The 15,321-nt window shown below is 55.2% G+C and overlaps 1 protein-coding gene across 1 annotated transcript in view; it reads left to right on the forward strand.

Annotated features, from left to right (window-relative positions):
• GLB1L3 (galactosidase beta 1 like 3) overlaps positions 1-15,321 on the forward strand; it is a 31,363-nt gene that overhangs the window by 1,949 nt on the left and 14,093 nt on the right. The window contains exons 4-9 of the mRNA XM_069553278.1: positions 8,718-8,786; positions 9,243-9,338; positions 9,928-10,036; positions 10,857-10,949; positions 12,711-12,792; positions 14,388-14,452. Coding sequence (XP_069409379.1) covers positions 8,718-8,786; positions 9,243-9,338; positions 9,928-10,036; positions 10,857-10,949; positions 12,711-12,792; positions 14,388-14,452 — 514 coding nt within the window. The remainder of the gene's footprint in view (positions 1-8,717; positions 8,787-9,242; positions 9,339-9,927; positions 10,037-10,856; positions 10,950-12,710; positions 12,793-14,387; positions 14,453-15,321) is intronic.

The raw sequence follows: 15,321 nt of genomic DNA on the forward strand, positions 1-15,321 counted from the left end.
CATCTTCGGGGCCTTACGTGGTCCTGACAACTGTGGATTTACGGTCCCTACCCTGAGGGCTCTGCCAGCCGGGTTCCAGGGTCAGTTTTGCCCAGTGACCTGCCACAGCCCTCAGGGGAGTGAGGCTGCCTCCGAGGCAGTGGAGCAGAGGTTCCTGCCTGCAAGCACCTGGTTGGTGGAGAAAAGGCCACGTCCCAAGTAAAAGCCATATTTGAAAGAGGAACAGTGGTGGTTCCTTCATAAGGGACCGTTTCCGCAAATGTCTTGAAGCTGAGAAAAGCAGGAGCTGATGATGTTGGGGTGACAGTGAGTCCAATAGGGAAAGTCTGTGGACGTGGCCGGAGCAGACCCACAGGAGCTCCAGGGACACGCGCCAGGGTCTGGCCAGCAGGGAGGCCCTCCCGCGGAGCCACCCGCCCGGAGCCCAGAGCCCAGAGCCCCTCCCCCAGAACACGGGCAAGAGGGGCCCGGGGCCGGGATCGTCGACGGTGGCCTTGAAGGGCTTGCTGGAGGGTCAGGCAGGCCCCAGGGCCCGCGGCCCCTCAGGACTGGACTCGGCTTGGGCAGCTGGGTTACCTGCCTGGAGCTTGGCACCCCTCCCTGGGAGGTTTTGTTATCAAGCCCAAGTGCCCTTGGCAGGGTATTTCATCATTTTATGATGCAGAGTTTCTGGTGTTCTTATCTCTTCAAAGTGACAGTAAGCTAAAGTCATTTCCTATATTATGTTCTTAAACATCATTACCCTCGACCTAAATCTTCTAATTGTTGGAACAGGGAGTAACCGAATGATTATTGTAGGTTATTTAGGTCAGCGATCCCTAAATAGCTATTCAACTTTATTTTTACTTATTTAATTAAAAGTATCTTTTCTTGGCCCTGCTCTGCCGCATGTGGGATCTCAGTGCCCCAGCCAGACCTGACCCTGTGCTCCCTGCATCAGAAGCCCAGCGTCTTAACCACTGGCCCCAGTGCTAAACTTTATTTTTCTGCTTCTTGATGAGATGTATGTCACCAGCAATCAGAAAGGTCTGTTGTTTTCATGGTCAGGCTTTGGGGTTTTGTTTGGTAACGTCAAGAAAAAGGGAGGGCAGTCCCGAGAATCTAGGGCTTGCCATACGTGGAGGAAAGAGCAGAAACGTGGTAGCAGACACCCGGGGGCGCGGTAATTTAACGTCTACATCGGTCCCTGCGCTCGTTACATTCATTCCAGAAGGTTTCCTTCCGCTTGCCTTCCTGGGTTAAGCCTCCACTAGTCGTTTCGATTGACACTTAGACCGCACTGAAGTTTGGATGGAGCAGGGACCACTGGCTGTCCCCATACCGCTGACTCCCAGCGGGACCCAGAGCAGAAGCCCTTCGCACCCGAGTGTCCCCACTGCCCCCTGGTGGCAGAGCTAAGCATCACACTCACTGAGGGCCAGGGCTGGTCAGCACCAACCTGACCAGCAGCGGGGACTGGAGGCTGGGAGCCGTCCTTTGGTAACTGGCTCATCTCATGTGCAGAGACGTTAACCACAAAGTATTACTGAGTTCTGCTGAGGTCTTTCTTCATGTGCTGAAGGGACTCTTCTGCTAAAGCAGTGGTGATAGTTGCTCAGTCCTGTGCGACTCTATGGGACCCCGTGGACTGTAGCCGCCCCAGGCTCCGCTGTCCATGGGCTTCTCCAGGCAAGAATACTGGAGTGGGTTGCCGTTCCCTTCTCCAGGGATTTTCCTGACCCAGGGATCAAACCCAGGTCTCCTGCAGTGCAGCCAGATGCTTTAGCGTCTGAGCCACCAGGAAAGTGCGTTAAAGCAGTAAATTACACTGAAAAGTTTATTTCCTGATATTTAGCCATCCACGGCTCTGGGATGAATTCTGCTTGGTTATGAGACGTGCAGCTGTGGGCACCCACATGCAGATTGCTGAACTGGAGTGCTAGTGTTTTATTTCAGAGATGTACCTTTATGATGATAACTAAACTTGACTTAAAATTTTATTTCTGAGTGTCTTGCTCAGTTTCTAAATCAACACACTTGTGAGCTGACTTTATCTTCTTTTTTTATTCACTGAAAATATTTTGCAAAAGAAGTATTTTTACCTTGAATGTTTCTTAAAGTTCACTTGTAAAACTCTTGACTACTATCTTTTGTGGTTGTGTGGTAAAGGTTTTAGGGACAGTATAACTCTCTTGAATAGTTATTATTTAATTCATGTCTCTAAAGGGCTTCCCTCATAGCTCAGCTGGTAAAGAATCCACCTGCAGTGCAGGAGACCCCAGTTCGATTCCTGGGTCAGGAAGACCCCCTGGAGAAGGGATAGGCTACCCACTCCAGTATTCTTGGGCTTCCCTTGTGGCTCAGCTGGTAAAGATTCTGCAATGCGGGAGACCTGGGTTTGATCCCTGGTTGGGGAAGATCCCCTGGAGAAGGGAACAGCTACCCACTCCTGTATTCTGGCCTGGAGAACTCTGTGGATGGTGTAGTCCATGGCCTGACAGAGTGGGCCAGCACTGAGCGACTTTCACTTTTCTGCTCTAAAATGTTTCCTATTTTATGCTATACTCTTTTCCCCTTTCCTTTATTCATTCAGACTGACTGGGACTTTAAAAGTTCTTTCTTGGAAGTCCCAGAGTTTTGGGGACTTTTTTCCCCTGAATCTTGTGTAGACTTTAAGTTTTTTCAAAGAACTAGCTTGTAGATTTATTAATCTTCTCTATGTAAACTTCCAATTTAGTTGCATTTGCCTTGGGATCACAGACTAAGAGATGGGGATTTTTGGCGCTGGTTGAGATTTACGCACCTCGCGTTTGCGTGTTAACTGCGTGTTCTGCACGGTCAGCCACTGCGCTCTCCATGTATTTATTAGATTCAGTCTTTCAACTGTCTTGTTCAAATCTATGTTCTTACCTTTTTTTTTTTTTTGCTGTTGTTGTCTTTGTCTTGTAGAGAAGTATTTTAACTCTCCACTGTGGCTGTGGATGGACCCTTTCCCCCTCTGATTCAGTAACCTTCTCCCTGAAGCTGTGTATTCAGAACCTGCAACGCCATGATTATCACATCTTCTTGAGGCTTCTTTCCTTTTATTCCTACTTGAAGCCTCTCAACCTCTATTTGTGCGGGGTTTTCTTTGCCTTAAAACCCATTTTGCTTGCTTTTTAAGAGTGCTAGACACAGCTAAAAAGCCTCTTGATGAAAGTGAAAGAGGAGAGTGAAAAAGTTGGCTTAAAGCTCAACATTCAGAAAACGAAGATCATGGCATCTGGTCCCATCACTTCATGGGAAGTAGATGGGGAAACAGTAGAAACAGTGTCAGACTTTTTTTTGGGGGGGGGGGCTCCAAAATCACTGCAGATGGTGACTGCAGCCATGAAATTAAAAGACGCTTACTCCTTGGAACAAAAGTTATGACCAATCTAGGTAGCATATTCAAAAGCAGACATTACTTTGCCAACTAAAGTCCATCTAGTCAAGGCTATGGTTTTCCCTGTGGTCATGTATGGATGTGAAAGTTGGACTGTGAAGAAGGCTGAGCGCCGAAGAATTGATGCTTTTGAAGTGTGGTGTTGGAGAAGACTCTTGAGAGTCCCTTGGACTGCAAGGAGATCCAACCAGTCCATCCTAAAGGAGATCCATCCTGGGATTTCTTTGGAAGGAATGATGCTAAAGCTGAAGCTCCAGTACTTTGGCCACCTCATGCGAAGTGTTGACTCATTGGAAAAGACTCTGATGCCGGGAGGGATTGGGGGCAGGAGGAGAAGGGGACGACAGAGGATGAGATGGCTGGATGACATCACAGACTCGATGGACGTGAGTCTGAGTGAACTCCGGAAGATGGTGATGGAGAGGGAGGCCTGGCGTGCTGCGATTCACGGGGTTGCAAAGAGTCGGACACGACTGAGCGACTGAACTGAACTGAGACTAATTCTTACTTATGTATATCTTTTTCTATACTTCTGTTTCAACTTTTTTTAGAAGTTTTCTTTACAGTAAATCACTTTTAAGCCTCATTTAGCAAAGCTTTTTCATTCTGTTCTCTCAATGTGTAGGTATAAACTTTTCCAGGCGTATTTAGTCTTGAGCAAACCAATTTTTCACTCCTTCTCACAACAGGAGATCTTGAAACACAGTCAGTTCCGCCACCACTTCAGTTCAGCTCAGTCCTTGAAGGACCTTCTCCGTGGAGGACCCCCTCTTTTGCCATTAGCCCCACCCACCATAGAGCCGCCGAGCATACACCTCACAAACTGCAGAGCAATTGTGTGAGTGGAAGTCACTCCGTCTGTCCAACCCTTTGTGACCCCGTGGACTGTACAGTCCATGGAATTCTCCAGGCCAGAACACTGGAGTGGGCTGCCGTTCCCTTTTCCAGGGGATCTTCCCAACCCAGAGATGGAAGCCAGGTCTCCCACATTGCAGGCGGATTCCTCACCAGCTGAGCCACCAGGGAAATTCAATTATACAGAACAATTACACCAAAGAAGTTCTCACCCTGTTAAGAAAGTTCTAGGGCCCACGACAGATTTCCAGACCTGGGGATCTGGCAAAGGGACTGAGACTCCCCAGGGAATCTGACTGTGGAGGCCAGTGGGATTTGATTACCGAACTTCACAGGACGGGGAAACAGACTCTCAGAGGGCACGAACAAAACCTTGTGCCCACCAGGACCCGGGGGAAAGGAGCAGCGACCCCACAGGAGACTGAGCGGGACTTGCCTGTAAGTGTCCAGGAGGCTCCCGCCTCAGGCCAAACAATAGGGAAGGAACACAGCCCCGCCCATCAGCAGAAAATTGGACAAAACATTTACTGAGCATGGCCCCGCCCATCAGAGCAAGACCCAGTTTCCCCCTCAGTCAGTCTTTCCCATCAGGAAGCTTCCATAAGCCTCTTATTCTCACCAATCAGAGGGCAGAGAGAATGAAAACCACAATCACAGAAAACTAACCAAAATGATCACGTGGACCACAGCCTTGTCGAACTCAATGAAACCGTGAGCCATGCCAGGTAGGGCCACCAAGGTCAGCCTGGTAACGATGGAGTTCAGTTCAGTCACTCAGTCCTGTCCGCCTCTTTGTGACCCCATGGACTGCAGCATGCCAGGCTTCCCTGTCCATCACCAACTCCTGGAGTCTACCCAAACTCATGTCCACCCTGTCAGTGATGCCATCCAATCATCTCATCCTCTGTCTTCCCCTTCTCCTGCCTTCAATCATTCCCAGCATAGTCTTTTCAAATGAGTCAGCTCTTCGAGTCAGGTGGCCAAAGTATTGGAGTTTCAGCTTCAGCATCAGTCTTTCCAATGACTATTCAGGACTGATTTCCTTTAGGATGGACTGGTTGGATCTCCTTGCAGTCCAAGGGACTCTCAAGAGTCTTCTCCAACACCACAGTTCAAAAGCATCAATTCTTCAGCACTCAGCTTTCTTTATAGTCCAACTCTCACATCCATACATGACCACTGGAAAAACCATGGCTTTGACTAGATGGACCTTTGTTGGCAGAGTAATGTCTCTGCTTTTGAATATGTTATCTAGGTTGGTCAAAACTTTTCTTCCCAGGAGCAAGCGCCTTTTAATTTCATGTTTGCAGTCACCATCTGTGATGATTTTGGAACCTCCAAAAATAAAGTCTGACACTGTTTCCATTGTTTCCCCATCTATTTCCCATGAAGTGATGGGACTGGATGCCATTATCTTAGTTTTCTGAATGTTGAGCTTTAAGCCAACTTTTTCACTCTCCTCTTTCACTTTCATCAAGAAGCTCTTTAGTTCTGCTTCACTTTCTGCCATAAGGGTGGTATCATCTGCATATCTGAGGTTATCGATATTTCTCCCGGCAATCTTGATTCCAGTTTGTGCTTCATCCAGCCCAGCATTTCTCATGATGTACTCTGCATATAAATTAAATAAGCAAGGTGACATTATACACCCTTGACAATACTCTTTTCTGTTGTTCCATGTCCAGTTCTAACTGCTTCTTCCTGACCTGCATACAGATTTCTCAGGAGGCAGGTCAGGTGGTCTGGTATTCCCATCTCTCTAAGAATTTTCCACAGTTTGTTGTGATCCACACAATCAAAGACTTTGCCATAGTCAACAGAGCAGAAGTACATATTTTTCTGGAACTCTCTTGCTTTTTCAATGATCCAATGTATGTTGGCAATTTGATCTCTGGTTCCTCTGTCTTTTCTTAATCCAGCTTGAATATCTGGAAGTTCACCGTTCCCCTAATACTGAAGTTTCACTTGGAGAGTTTTGAGCATTATTTTGCTTATGTGTGAGATGAATGCAATTGTGCGGTAGTTTGAGCATTCTTTGGCATTGCCTTTCTTTGGGATTGGAATGAAAACTGACCTTTTCCAGTCCCATGGACACTGCTGAGTTTTCCAAATTTGATGGCATCTTGAGTGCAGCACTTTCACAGCATCATCTTTAAGGATTTGAAATAGCTGAACTGGGATTCCATCATCTCCACTAGCTTTGTTCATAGGGATGCTTCCTAAGGCCCGCATGACTTCACATTCCAGGATGTCTGGCTCTAGGTGAGTGATCACACCATCATGATTATCTGTGTCATGAAGATCTTTTTTGTACAGTTCTTCTGTGCCTTCTTGCCACCTCTTCTTAATATCTTCTGCTTCTGTTAGGTCCAGACCATTTCTGTCCTTTATTGAGCCCGTCTTTGCATGAAATGTTCCCCTGGTATCTCTAATTTTCTTGAAAGATCTCTAGTCTTTCCCATTCTGTTCTTTCCCTCTGTCTCTTTGCATTGATTGCTGAGGAAGGCTGTCTTCTCTCTCCTTGCTATTCTTTGGAACTCTGCATTCAAATGGGAATATTTTTCCTTTTCTCCTTTGCTTTTTGCCTCTCTTCTTTTCACAGCTATTTGTAAGCCCTCCCGAGACAGTCATTTTGCTTTTTTGCATTTCTTTTTCTTGGGGATGGCCTTGATCCCTGTCTCCTGTACAATGTCACGAACCTCATTCCATAGTTCATCAGGAACTTTGTCTATCATATCTAGTCCCTTAAATCTATTTCTCACTTCCACTGTATAATCATAAGGGATTTGATTTAGGTCATACCTGAATGGTCTAGTGGTTTTCCCTACTTTCTTCAATTTCAGTCTGAATTTGGTAATAAGGAGTTCATGATCTGAGCCACAGTCAGCTCCTGGTCTTGTTTTTTCTGACTGTATAGAGCTTCTCCATCTTTGGCTGCAAGAATATAATCAATCTGATTTCAGTGTTGAGCATCTGGTGATGTCCATGTGTAGAGTCTTCTCTTGTGTTGTTGGAAGAGGGTGTTTGCTATGACCAGTGCATTTTGTTGGCAAAACTCTATTAGTCTTTTCCCTGTTTCATTCCGTATTCCAAGGCCAAATTTGCCTGTTACTCCAGGTGTTTCTTGACTTCCTACTTTTGCATTCCAGTCCTCTATAATGAAAAGGACATCTTTTTTGGGTGTTAGTTCTAAGAGGTCTTGTAGGTCTTCATAAAACCGTTCAGCTTCTTCAGCGTTACTGGTTGGGGCGTAGATAGACGTAGATAACTGTGATATTGAATGGCTTGCCTTGGAAACGAACAGAGATCATTCTGTCATTTTTGAGATTGCATCCAAGTACTGCATTTTGGACTCTTTTGTTGGCCATGATGGCTACTCCATTTCTTCTAAGGGATTCCTGCCCGCAGTAGTAGATATAATGGTCACCTGAGTTAAATTCACCCATTCCAGTCCATTTTAGTTCGCTGATGCCTAGAATGTCAACGTTCACCCTTGCCATCTCCTGTTTGACCACTTCCAATTTGCCTTAATTCATGGACCTGACATTCCAGGTTCCTATGCAATATTGCTCTTTACAGCATCAGATCTTGCTTCTATCACCAATCACATCCACAGCTGGATATTGTTTTTGCTTTGGCTCCATCCCTTCATTCTTTCTGAAGTTATTTCTCCACTGATCTCCAGTAGCATATTGGGCACCTACTGACCTGGGGAGTTCCTCTTTCAGTATCCTATCATTTTGCCTTTTCATACTGTTCATGGGGTTCTCAAAGCAAGAATACTGAAGTGGTTTGCCTTTCCTTTCTCCAGTGGACCACATTCTGTCAGACCTCTCCACCATGACCCGCCATCCTGGGTGGCCCCACACGGCATGGCTTAGTTTCATTGAGTTAGACAAGGCTGTGGTCTGTGTGATCAGATTGGCTAGTTGTCTGTGATTGTGGTTTCAGTCTGTCTGCCCTCTGATGCCCTCTTGCAACACCTACCATCTCACTTGGGTTTCTCTTACCTTGGATGAGGGGTATCTCCTCATGGCCGCCCCTCCTGACCTTGAACATGGAGTAGCTCCTCTCGGCCCTCCTGCACCTCACAGAAATCCCACGTCTGTTGTTATTTTGATTAATTTTTAGCAATATTTGGGAGGTATATATAGACACTTATGGTTTTTACCTTTTCTTTGAATTTCTAATGGATATGACAAAGGATACGATGGTGAGTGGGGAAATTTGTGCATAAATTCAAGGAATTTAGAACCATAGGATTACTGGCAGCTTAGAACACAAGTGGGTAACAGAGAAAGGAACCGCTGGAATAGCCACCGTGTGTGACCAGGTTGCCGTGCCAGTGGAAGCTTCAGCTTTTCCACAGCAGAGCTCTCTCAGGGCTTGGGAGTGGCCTGGCAGTTTGGAGGAAAGAAATAAAAGCATGCTGTTTGTACCTCCCTCTTCCCTGCCACAGCTACGTCCCGTGGAACCTCCACGAGCCGGAGAGAGGCACATTCGACTTCTCCGGGAACCTGGACCTGGAGTAGGTTCTGTGACCCGGCCGGGGGTCTGAGGGGCGGGGACCCACGGGGCATCTGGGCAGAGGGGGCCATAGGGGGACCCTGTGCCGGCCCCACGCCCTCCATCACGACCCTGCCACCCCCAGGCCAGGCCTGCCCCCCGAGTCCAGCCCCACAGCCATTCCCAGGTGCCTGGCTCGCAGGGTGATCCCTGCTGGGCTGGGGGCCTTGGGTCAGGCCCTTGGTCAGGACTCCATACCCTGGGCGAAGTGCTTCCTTCTGCTCGCGCCCCGGAGCGGCCGCGCCGACATCCCAGGCTGGGGGCTCGGCGGTGACCCCAGGGCATCTCTGCTCTGCCAGGTGTCCTGCCCTCAGCGTCCCCAGCCCCCCAGGGAGGGCTGGGCTGTCAAGGGGAAGGGGCACTGGGCAAGGGGCCCCTGGGCTCCAAGCCCTGAGAGTTGGTGACCCCGACCCCCCAGGGCCTTCATCCTGCTGGCGGAGGAGGTGGGGCTGTGGGTGATCCTGCGTCCAGGCCCCTACATCTGCGGCGAGATGGACCTCGGGGGCCTGCCCAGGTGAGTGGGGCCAGCCAGGAGCCGTGGCGGGGGGCGCCCCTACGTCTGCAGCGAGATGGGCCTTGGGGGCCTGCCCGGGTGAGCGGGGCCGGCCAGGAGCCGTGGCCTTGGTGGAGCTCTGCTGACCCTTGGGTCCAGTCCGAGGACAATGGCGCCTGTTTTGGTCTCGCTGTCATCACAGCAAGGCAGGTGCTGACGCTCTTCCGTTATCCCTGGAGCTCGTGGGCTCCCCGTCGGCCCACACTCCCCCCGGTGGACAGATCCGCCTCCTGGTCAGTGGAGGCTTTGCCCTCCGGGATGGGCGTGTCTGCAGTCCGACTGAGGAGCAGGACCCACACCCTGCAGGTGACCTGGGGCTGCTTCGTTCCTGCTGCCGGCTCCTGACAGAGCTAACTCTGTCCCTAAGCCTGTGCGCTGCTCACAGCACAGGCTTCTCACGAATTGACAAAGGCAGGAGAATGTTCACAGATCCTCACAAGGCCTGTCCTGCAGCCCCTCCTGGGACGGGCCCGAAAGCCCCCGGGCACTGGACACGAGGGTGGACCCGGGACCCTGCCCCACCTGCTGAGCCTGCTACCCCACACCCCAGCTGGTTACTGCAGGACCCCACGTCGCAGCTGAGGACCACCAACCACAGCTTTGTGAACGCCGTGAACAAGTACTTTGACCACCTGATCCCCAGGGTGGCTCCGCTCCAGGTGAAAGCAGACAGCTGCACCCGGCGACCCTCTGCTGCAGGACCACAGCCATCCCGGCTTGTGTCCACAGAGAAGGGAGCTGACCGCCCGCAGCGGGAACTCCAGACCCCCACCCCGCAGCGCCTTTTCTAGAGCCAGCGTCCTGGATCCAGCTCAGGAGCTGAGCACGTGCCCCTCACAGGGGTGGCCTGCGGTCGCCCGGCAGAGCTGCAGGGCTGGAGGGGGACGGCTGCCACTCTGCCCGCGGTGGGCTGGGCTTCAGGGAGCAGGGACTTAAGAGTGGAGGGTGGTGGGTGAGATCACCGTCAGCCTTGAGGAAGGTGTGCTCGCACGTCCAGGGGCCCGTCGATGGCTCAGCAGCTGACGGGGTGCTCTGAGGAGTGGGTGCAAGGGAGAAACAGAGGCCGTGAGGGCAGCCAGGCCGCTCAGGGGCTGGAGCCCCTGGAGGGGGCTTGCGGGCTGAGCCAGTGCCCGCTCTAGCTCCCTGGGTGGTTTCCATGGTGATGGGAGTCAGCGGGTCTGGCGGGGGAGGATGGGGCGCAGGATGGGAGGGGCCAACACAGAACCCCGCCTCCCGAGCCGGCGGACGGTGGGGGGGGGGGGGGGGAGCCGGACGGCGGGGGGGGGGGGGGGGAGCCGGACGGCGGGGGGGGGGGGGGAGCCGGACGGCGGGGGGGGGGCGCGGACGGCGGGGGGGGGGAGCCGGACGGCGGGGGGGGGGGGGGGCGCGGACGGCGGGGGTCGGGTTTGGGGCCCGGGAGTGAGCGGCTCCCGCGCCGAGCTGGCGGGGCTCACCCGCCGGCCTGCCGTCCTACCCCAGTACTGCAGGGGAGGCCCCATCATCGCGGTGCAGGTGGAGAACGAGTACGGCTTCTTCTACAAGGACAAGGCCTACATGCCCTACCTGCTGCAGGTGAGGCCCTCCGGCCGGGCGCCCACCCCCGGGCCGCGGCTCAGCGTCCCTGTGAATCCGCCCGTGGCCAGGGCGGCCAGCGAGGCCGGGGGGGCGCTGGCGTGGGGTGAATGGGCGGCTCCTTCCCTGCTGCCTCACGGTTCCCTCCGAGCGGGGGTGGGCGGTGGGGCGGTGACCGTGCTGCTGCGGCCCCGGACGTGGGCACCCTCTCTTCCACCGACCGTCTTTGCCATCTGGGGGGCGTCTCAGGTCGGGGGGCACCCGCGGTCCTAGTGCTCTTCCCTGGGGTGAGACCCCCGCCCCCAGCCCCCAGCCCTCAGGAAGCAACCAGGGCGTGAGTGTAAGGCGGGGGGTCCCACGTGTCTTGCCCACCTCGGGCGGGCGCAGTGGGGGGGCCCCTGCAGCCGCTGTCGCCCCGGCCCCCCATGTCCGTCTCATTCAGCGAGATTCTGATTCCTGGATCCGTAGACTGTGGCCGTAGACTCACTGCGGGCCCCAGGCTGGCTAGGTGAGCGCAGGACTCGCAGACGCGGCCCTCGGCCCGGGGGTCCTCGGCCCGGGGGTCCTCGGCCCGGGGGTCCTCGGCCCGGGGGTCCTCGGCCCGGGGGTCCTCGGCCCGGGGGTCCTCGGCCCGGGGGTCCTCGGCCCGGGGGTCCTCGGCCCGGGCGTCTGTCTGCTGCGTGTTCTCTGAGTGCGCGTGGCTTCCAGATGGGACCCCCCCCCAGCCTCCCCGGGAGGGTGGGCGTCCCTGAGTCCAGACAGGACCCGGGTTTGCGACGCTCACCTCTCTGGCCCGCGGTCCCGCCCTTCCCAAGGCTCCCCTGTCCGTCTCTCACCGACACGCCTGTCTAGTGATCGCTCCCTTCCTGGCTCCCTTCCTGGCTCCCTTCTGTCTCCCTTCCTGGCTCCCTTCCTCCTCACTTCCTGCCTCCCTGTCTCACTTCCTGACTCCCTCCTCACTTCCTGTCTCCCTTCCTCCTCACTTCCTCGCTCACTTCCTGTCTCCCTGTCTCCCTTCCTCCTCACTTCCTGTCTCCCTTCCTCACTTCCTGTCTCCCTGTCTCACTTCCTGTCTCCCTTCCTGACTCTCTCCTCACTTCCTGTCTCCCTTCCTCCTCACTTCCTGTCTCCCTTCCTGTCTCACTTCCTGGCTCCCTTCCTGTCACTTCCTCCTCACTTCCTCCTCACTTCCTCCTCACTTCCTGTCTCCCTTCCTCCTCCCTTCCTGTCTCCCTTCCTGGCTCCCTTCCTGTCCGCCCCTCCCGCTGTCAGCCACCCGTCCATCATCTGTGGGCGTCTGCTGTCTTTCTGCCTGTATGTCAGCTGTGTGCGCATCTGTCACTCACCTGCTATCTGTCTGCCTGTGTGTCATCTGTCCACACATCTATCGTTTACCTGTTATCTATCGGTCCATCTCTGTATGTCTCATCCACGTAGCTATCTCTCCACATCTGTCTCTCCCCCGACGTAGGAACCCCCATTCCCTTGTGGTCCCAGCTCTGACCTCTTCATTTGAGCCACGGCCACAGGGTACCAGCGCTCACTCCCGCCGTGTGCCCGCCCCTGGGAAGATGGCAGGCTGGCCGGAGCCTCCAGCCTCCAGCTGCGGAGCGGCCCTGTGCAGAGTGCTGACGAGGGCCTTCCTGTCTAGCGCCCACGCTGCTGCCTGAGCCCCAGCTTACCTGCCTCCTACTTGCCTTGTATTTTCCTTTTTCAAGGAAAACAAGGGGGTGATTTCATCCTGTCCGACTCTCTCCACAGGCCCTGCAGCAGAGGGGCATTGGAGGGCTGCTCCTGACCGCAGACAACTCGGAGGAAGTGACGAGAGGGCACATAAAGGGAGGTAGGAAGTCAGACTTGTTTTAGGGGAGAGGCGAGGCTGCGGCCAGACCGCTGACTCCCAGAGGAGCCTAAGCAGGGCCAAGTGCACACTCACGCCTGCCCCCAAGTGCCCGGATGTCAGGCGGGCGTGACGTCGTCCCGGCGAGGACTCGGGGTTGGCGTGGCCCCGGGCATGATGTTACCTGGTGAGGTCTTGGGGTCAGGGGTGGACCTGGGCATCATGTCGCCCTGGTGAGAACTCGAGGTCAGGGGTGGACCCGGGCGTGATGTCGCCTGGTGAGGTCTTGGGGTCAGGGGTGGACCTGGGCGTGATGTTGCCCTGGTGAGGACTCGGGCTTGGGGGTGGCATGCCTGCGGACAGGCTCCTGGGTCCTCACTCCTGACGTCCCCCTGGAGCCTCTTCCTCACACCTTTCCCTCTTTCCCAGTTTTCCTGTGGCTTAGAGTCTGGGCTGGAGCTGGAGACGCTCGGAGTCAAGCGTCGCCGGGGCTAGGAGCTGTTTGGGGGCAGGAGGCGGTGCTGAGTGGGGCCTGGCCTCCAGAGCCAGCTGGGAGCCCGGCTGTGGCCACTGTGTGCACACAGCGCCCCAGGCAGCAGGTGGTGGGGGTGCCGCTCAGCAGTGGAGGACAGAATCGAAAGGCTCCAGCCACAGGGGCAGGGGCCGGGGCCGGGGCCAGGGCAGGGACCAGGGCAGGGACCAGGGCCCCTTCTCGGTGGGCTGCTCGCTCTGTTACTGCTGACTGTGGACAGCGTGCTGGCTGCGGACCCTGTGCCGGCCGTGGACACTGTGCTGACCGCGGAGTGTGCTGGCCGCGGAGTGTGCTGGCCGCGGAGTGTGCCGGCCATGGACCCTGTGCTGGCCGTGGACACTGTGCTGGCCGCGGAGTGTGCCGGCCATGGACCCTGTGCTGGCCGTGGACACTGTGCTGGCCGCGGAGTGTGCTGGCCGCGGAGTGTGCTGGCCGCGGAGTGTGCCGGCCATGGACCCTGTGCTGGCCGTGGACACTGTGCTGACCGCGGAGTGTGCTGGCCGCGGAGTGTGCTGGCCGCGGAGTGTGCCGGCCATGGACCCTGTGCTGACCGTGGACGTCGTGCTGTCTGTGGACCCTGTGCTGGCCGTGGACTCTGTGCTGACTGTGGAGTGTGCTGACCTTGTGTGCTGACAGTGGACCCTGTGCTGACCGTGGACCCTGTGCTGGCCATGGACCCTGTGCTGGCCATGGACTCTGTGCTGACTGTGGACGCTGTGCTGACCTTGTGTGCTGACAGTGGACCCTGTGCTGACCGTGGAGTGTGCTGACCGTGGAGAGCGTGTTGACTGTGGACACTGTGCTCACCACAGGTCTGGGGGTCCCAGGTCCACGTGAGTCGTGTGACCTTGATCTAGTCCACGTCTCCTCACACAGCAGGGCTGCTTTGAACTGCCTTTCTTCCCTCACGTTGTCCCCAAAGTGCCAGGGATGTGAGGGCATGAATAAGGGCCCTTCCCACCTGCAAAGGGAGGAGCTGCTGCTGCCCCTTTCTCCGAGGGCGCCCCCCAACCCACGTCAGCGGTGGCGAGCCCCAACAGCACCCCCGTCCTGCCTGTCTCTGCAGTGCTGGCCAGCATTAACGTGAAGGCGTTCAAGGTAGACTCGTTCAAGCATCTGTACAAGCTGCAGGTAGGTGGCGGCCGCGGGCCTGGGCAGAGCTGCTCGAGGACAGGCCTTGGGCCCAGCTTCTGGACCGGTGCCGCTTGTCTCGGGCAGTGCCGGGAGTGCCTCCCAGGAGGCCCCAAGGGACAGAGCAGGGTGAACGTGGGTGCCTGGCGCGGGGCCGTGGCTGAGAAGTCTCCCCAGAGGCACGCTGGGCAGCTCTGCCCCTTGGCCCGTGAGCTGCGCCGTGGACGGACAGGCTCAGTGGGGCCCGGTGCTCGGGATCAGCTCTGCTCTGCCAGAACCCCGCAGGCCCGCCCTGCCCGTGCCCCCTTCCGGCGCAGGCGCCCCTGTTGGCTCCACAGCACCCGCCCCTCAGCCTCCACCCTCCTTCACGGTCCTTTTCTGAAGATGTTTTGATGTGCACCGTTTCTAAAGCCTTTATTGAATTTGTCGCAATATTGCTTCTGTTTTCCGTTTCGGCTTTTTGGCCAAGAGACATGTGGCCCCTAGTTCCCTGACCAGGGATCCCACGCACACCCCCTGCGTCAGGAAGCCAGGTGCTGACCACTGGCCCGCCAGGGGAGCCACCTCGGTTTTAGCCCCTCTGCTCACCGGTTGCTGTGCCTCCGGCCTCTTTGGAAGCAGGGAGCTGTGCCGAGGGCGGCGCTTCCCTCGCTGCTGTTTTCTTCTCGCTCCTTTAAAAGCAGTTTTATTGAAGAGCAAACGTTTATACACCGTTGAATCCACCCATGGAAAGCGTATGATTAGCATGGCACGTTCTGCAGCCGGCGCCTGCCTAGAAGGCCTCCTCCTGCAGCTAGCTCCCCTCCCTCCCTCCGCCCCAGGCAGCAGTCCATCGGCCTTTTCTGGACGGTTCATCAAAATGGGGCCTC

This window comes from Ovis canadensis, chromosome 15, assembly GCF_042477335.2.
Source record: "Ovis canadensis isolate MfBH-ARS-UI-01 breed Bighorn chromosome 15, ARS-UI_OviCan_v2, whole genome shotgun sequence".
Lineage (NCBI taxonomy): Eukaryota > Metazoa > Chordata > Mammalia > Artiodactyla > Bovidae > Ovis > Ovis canadensis.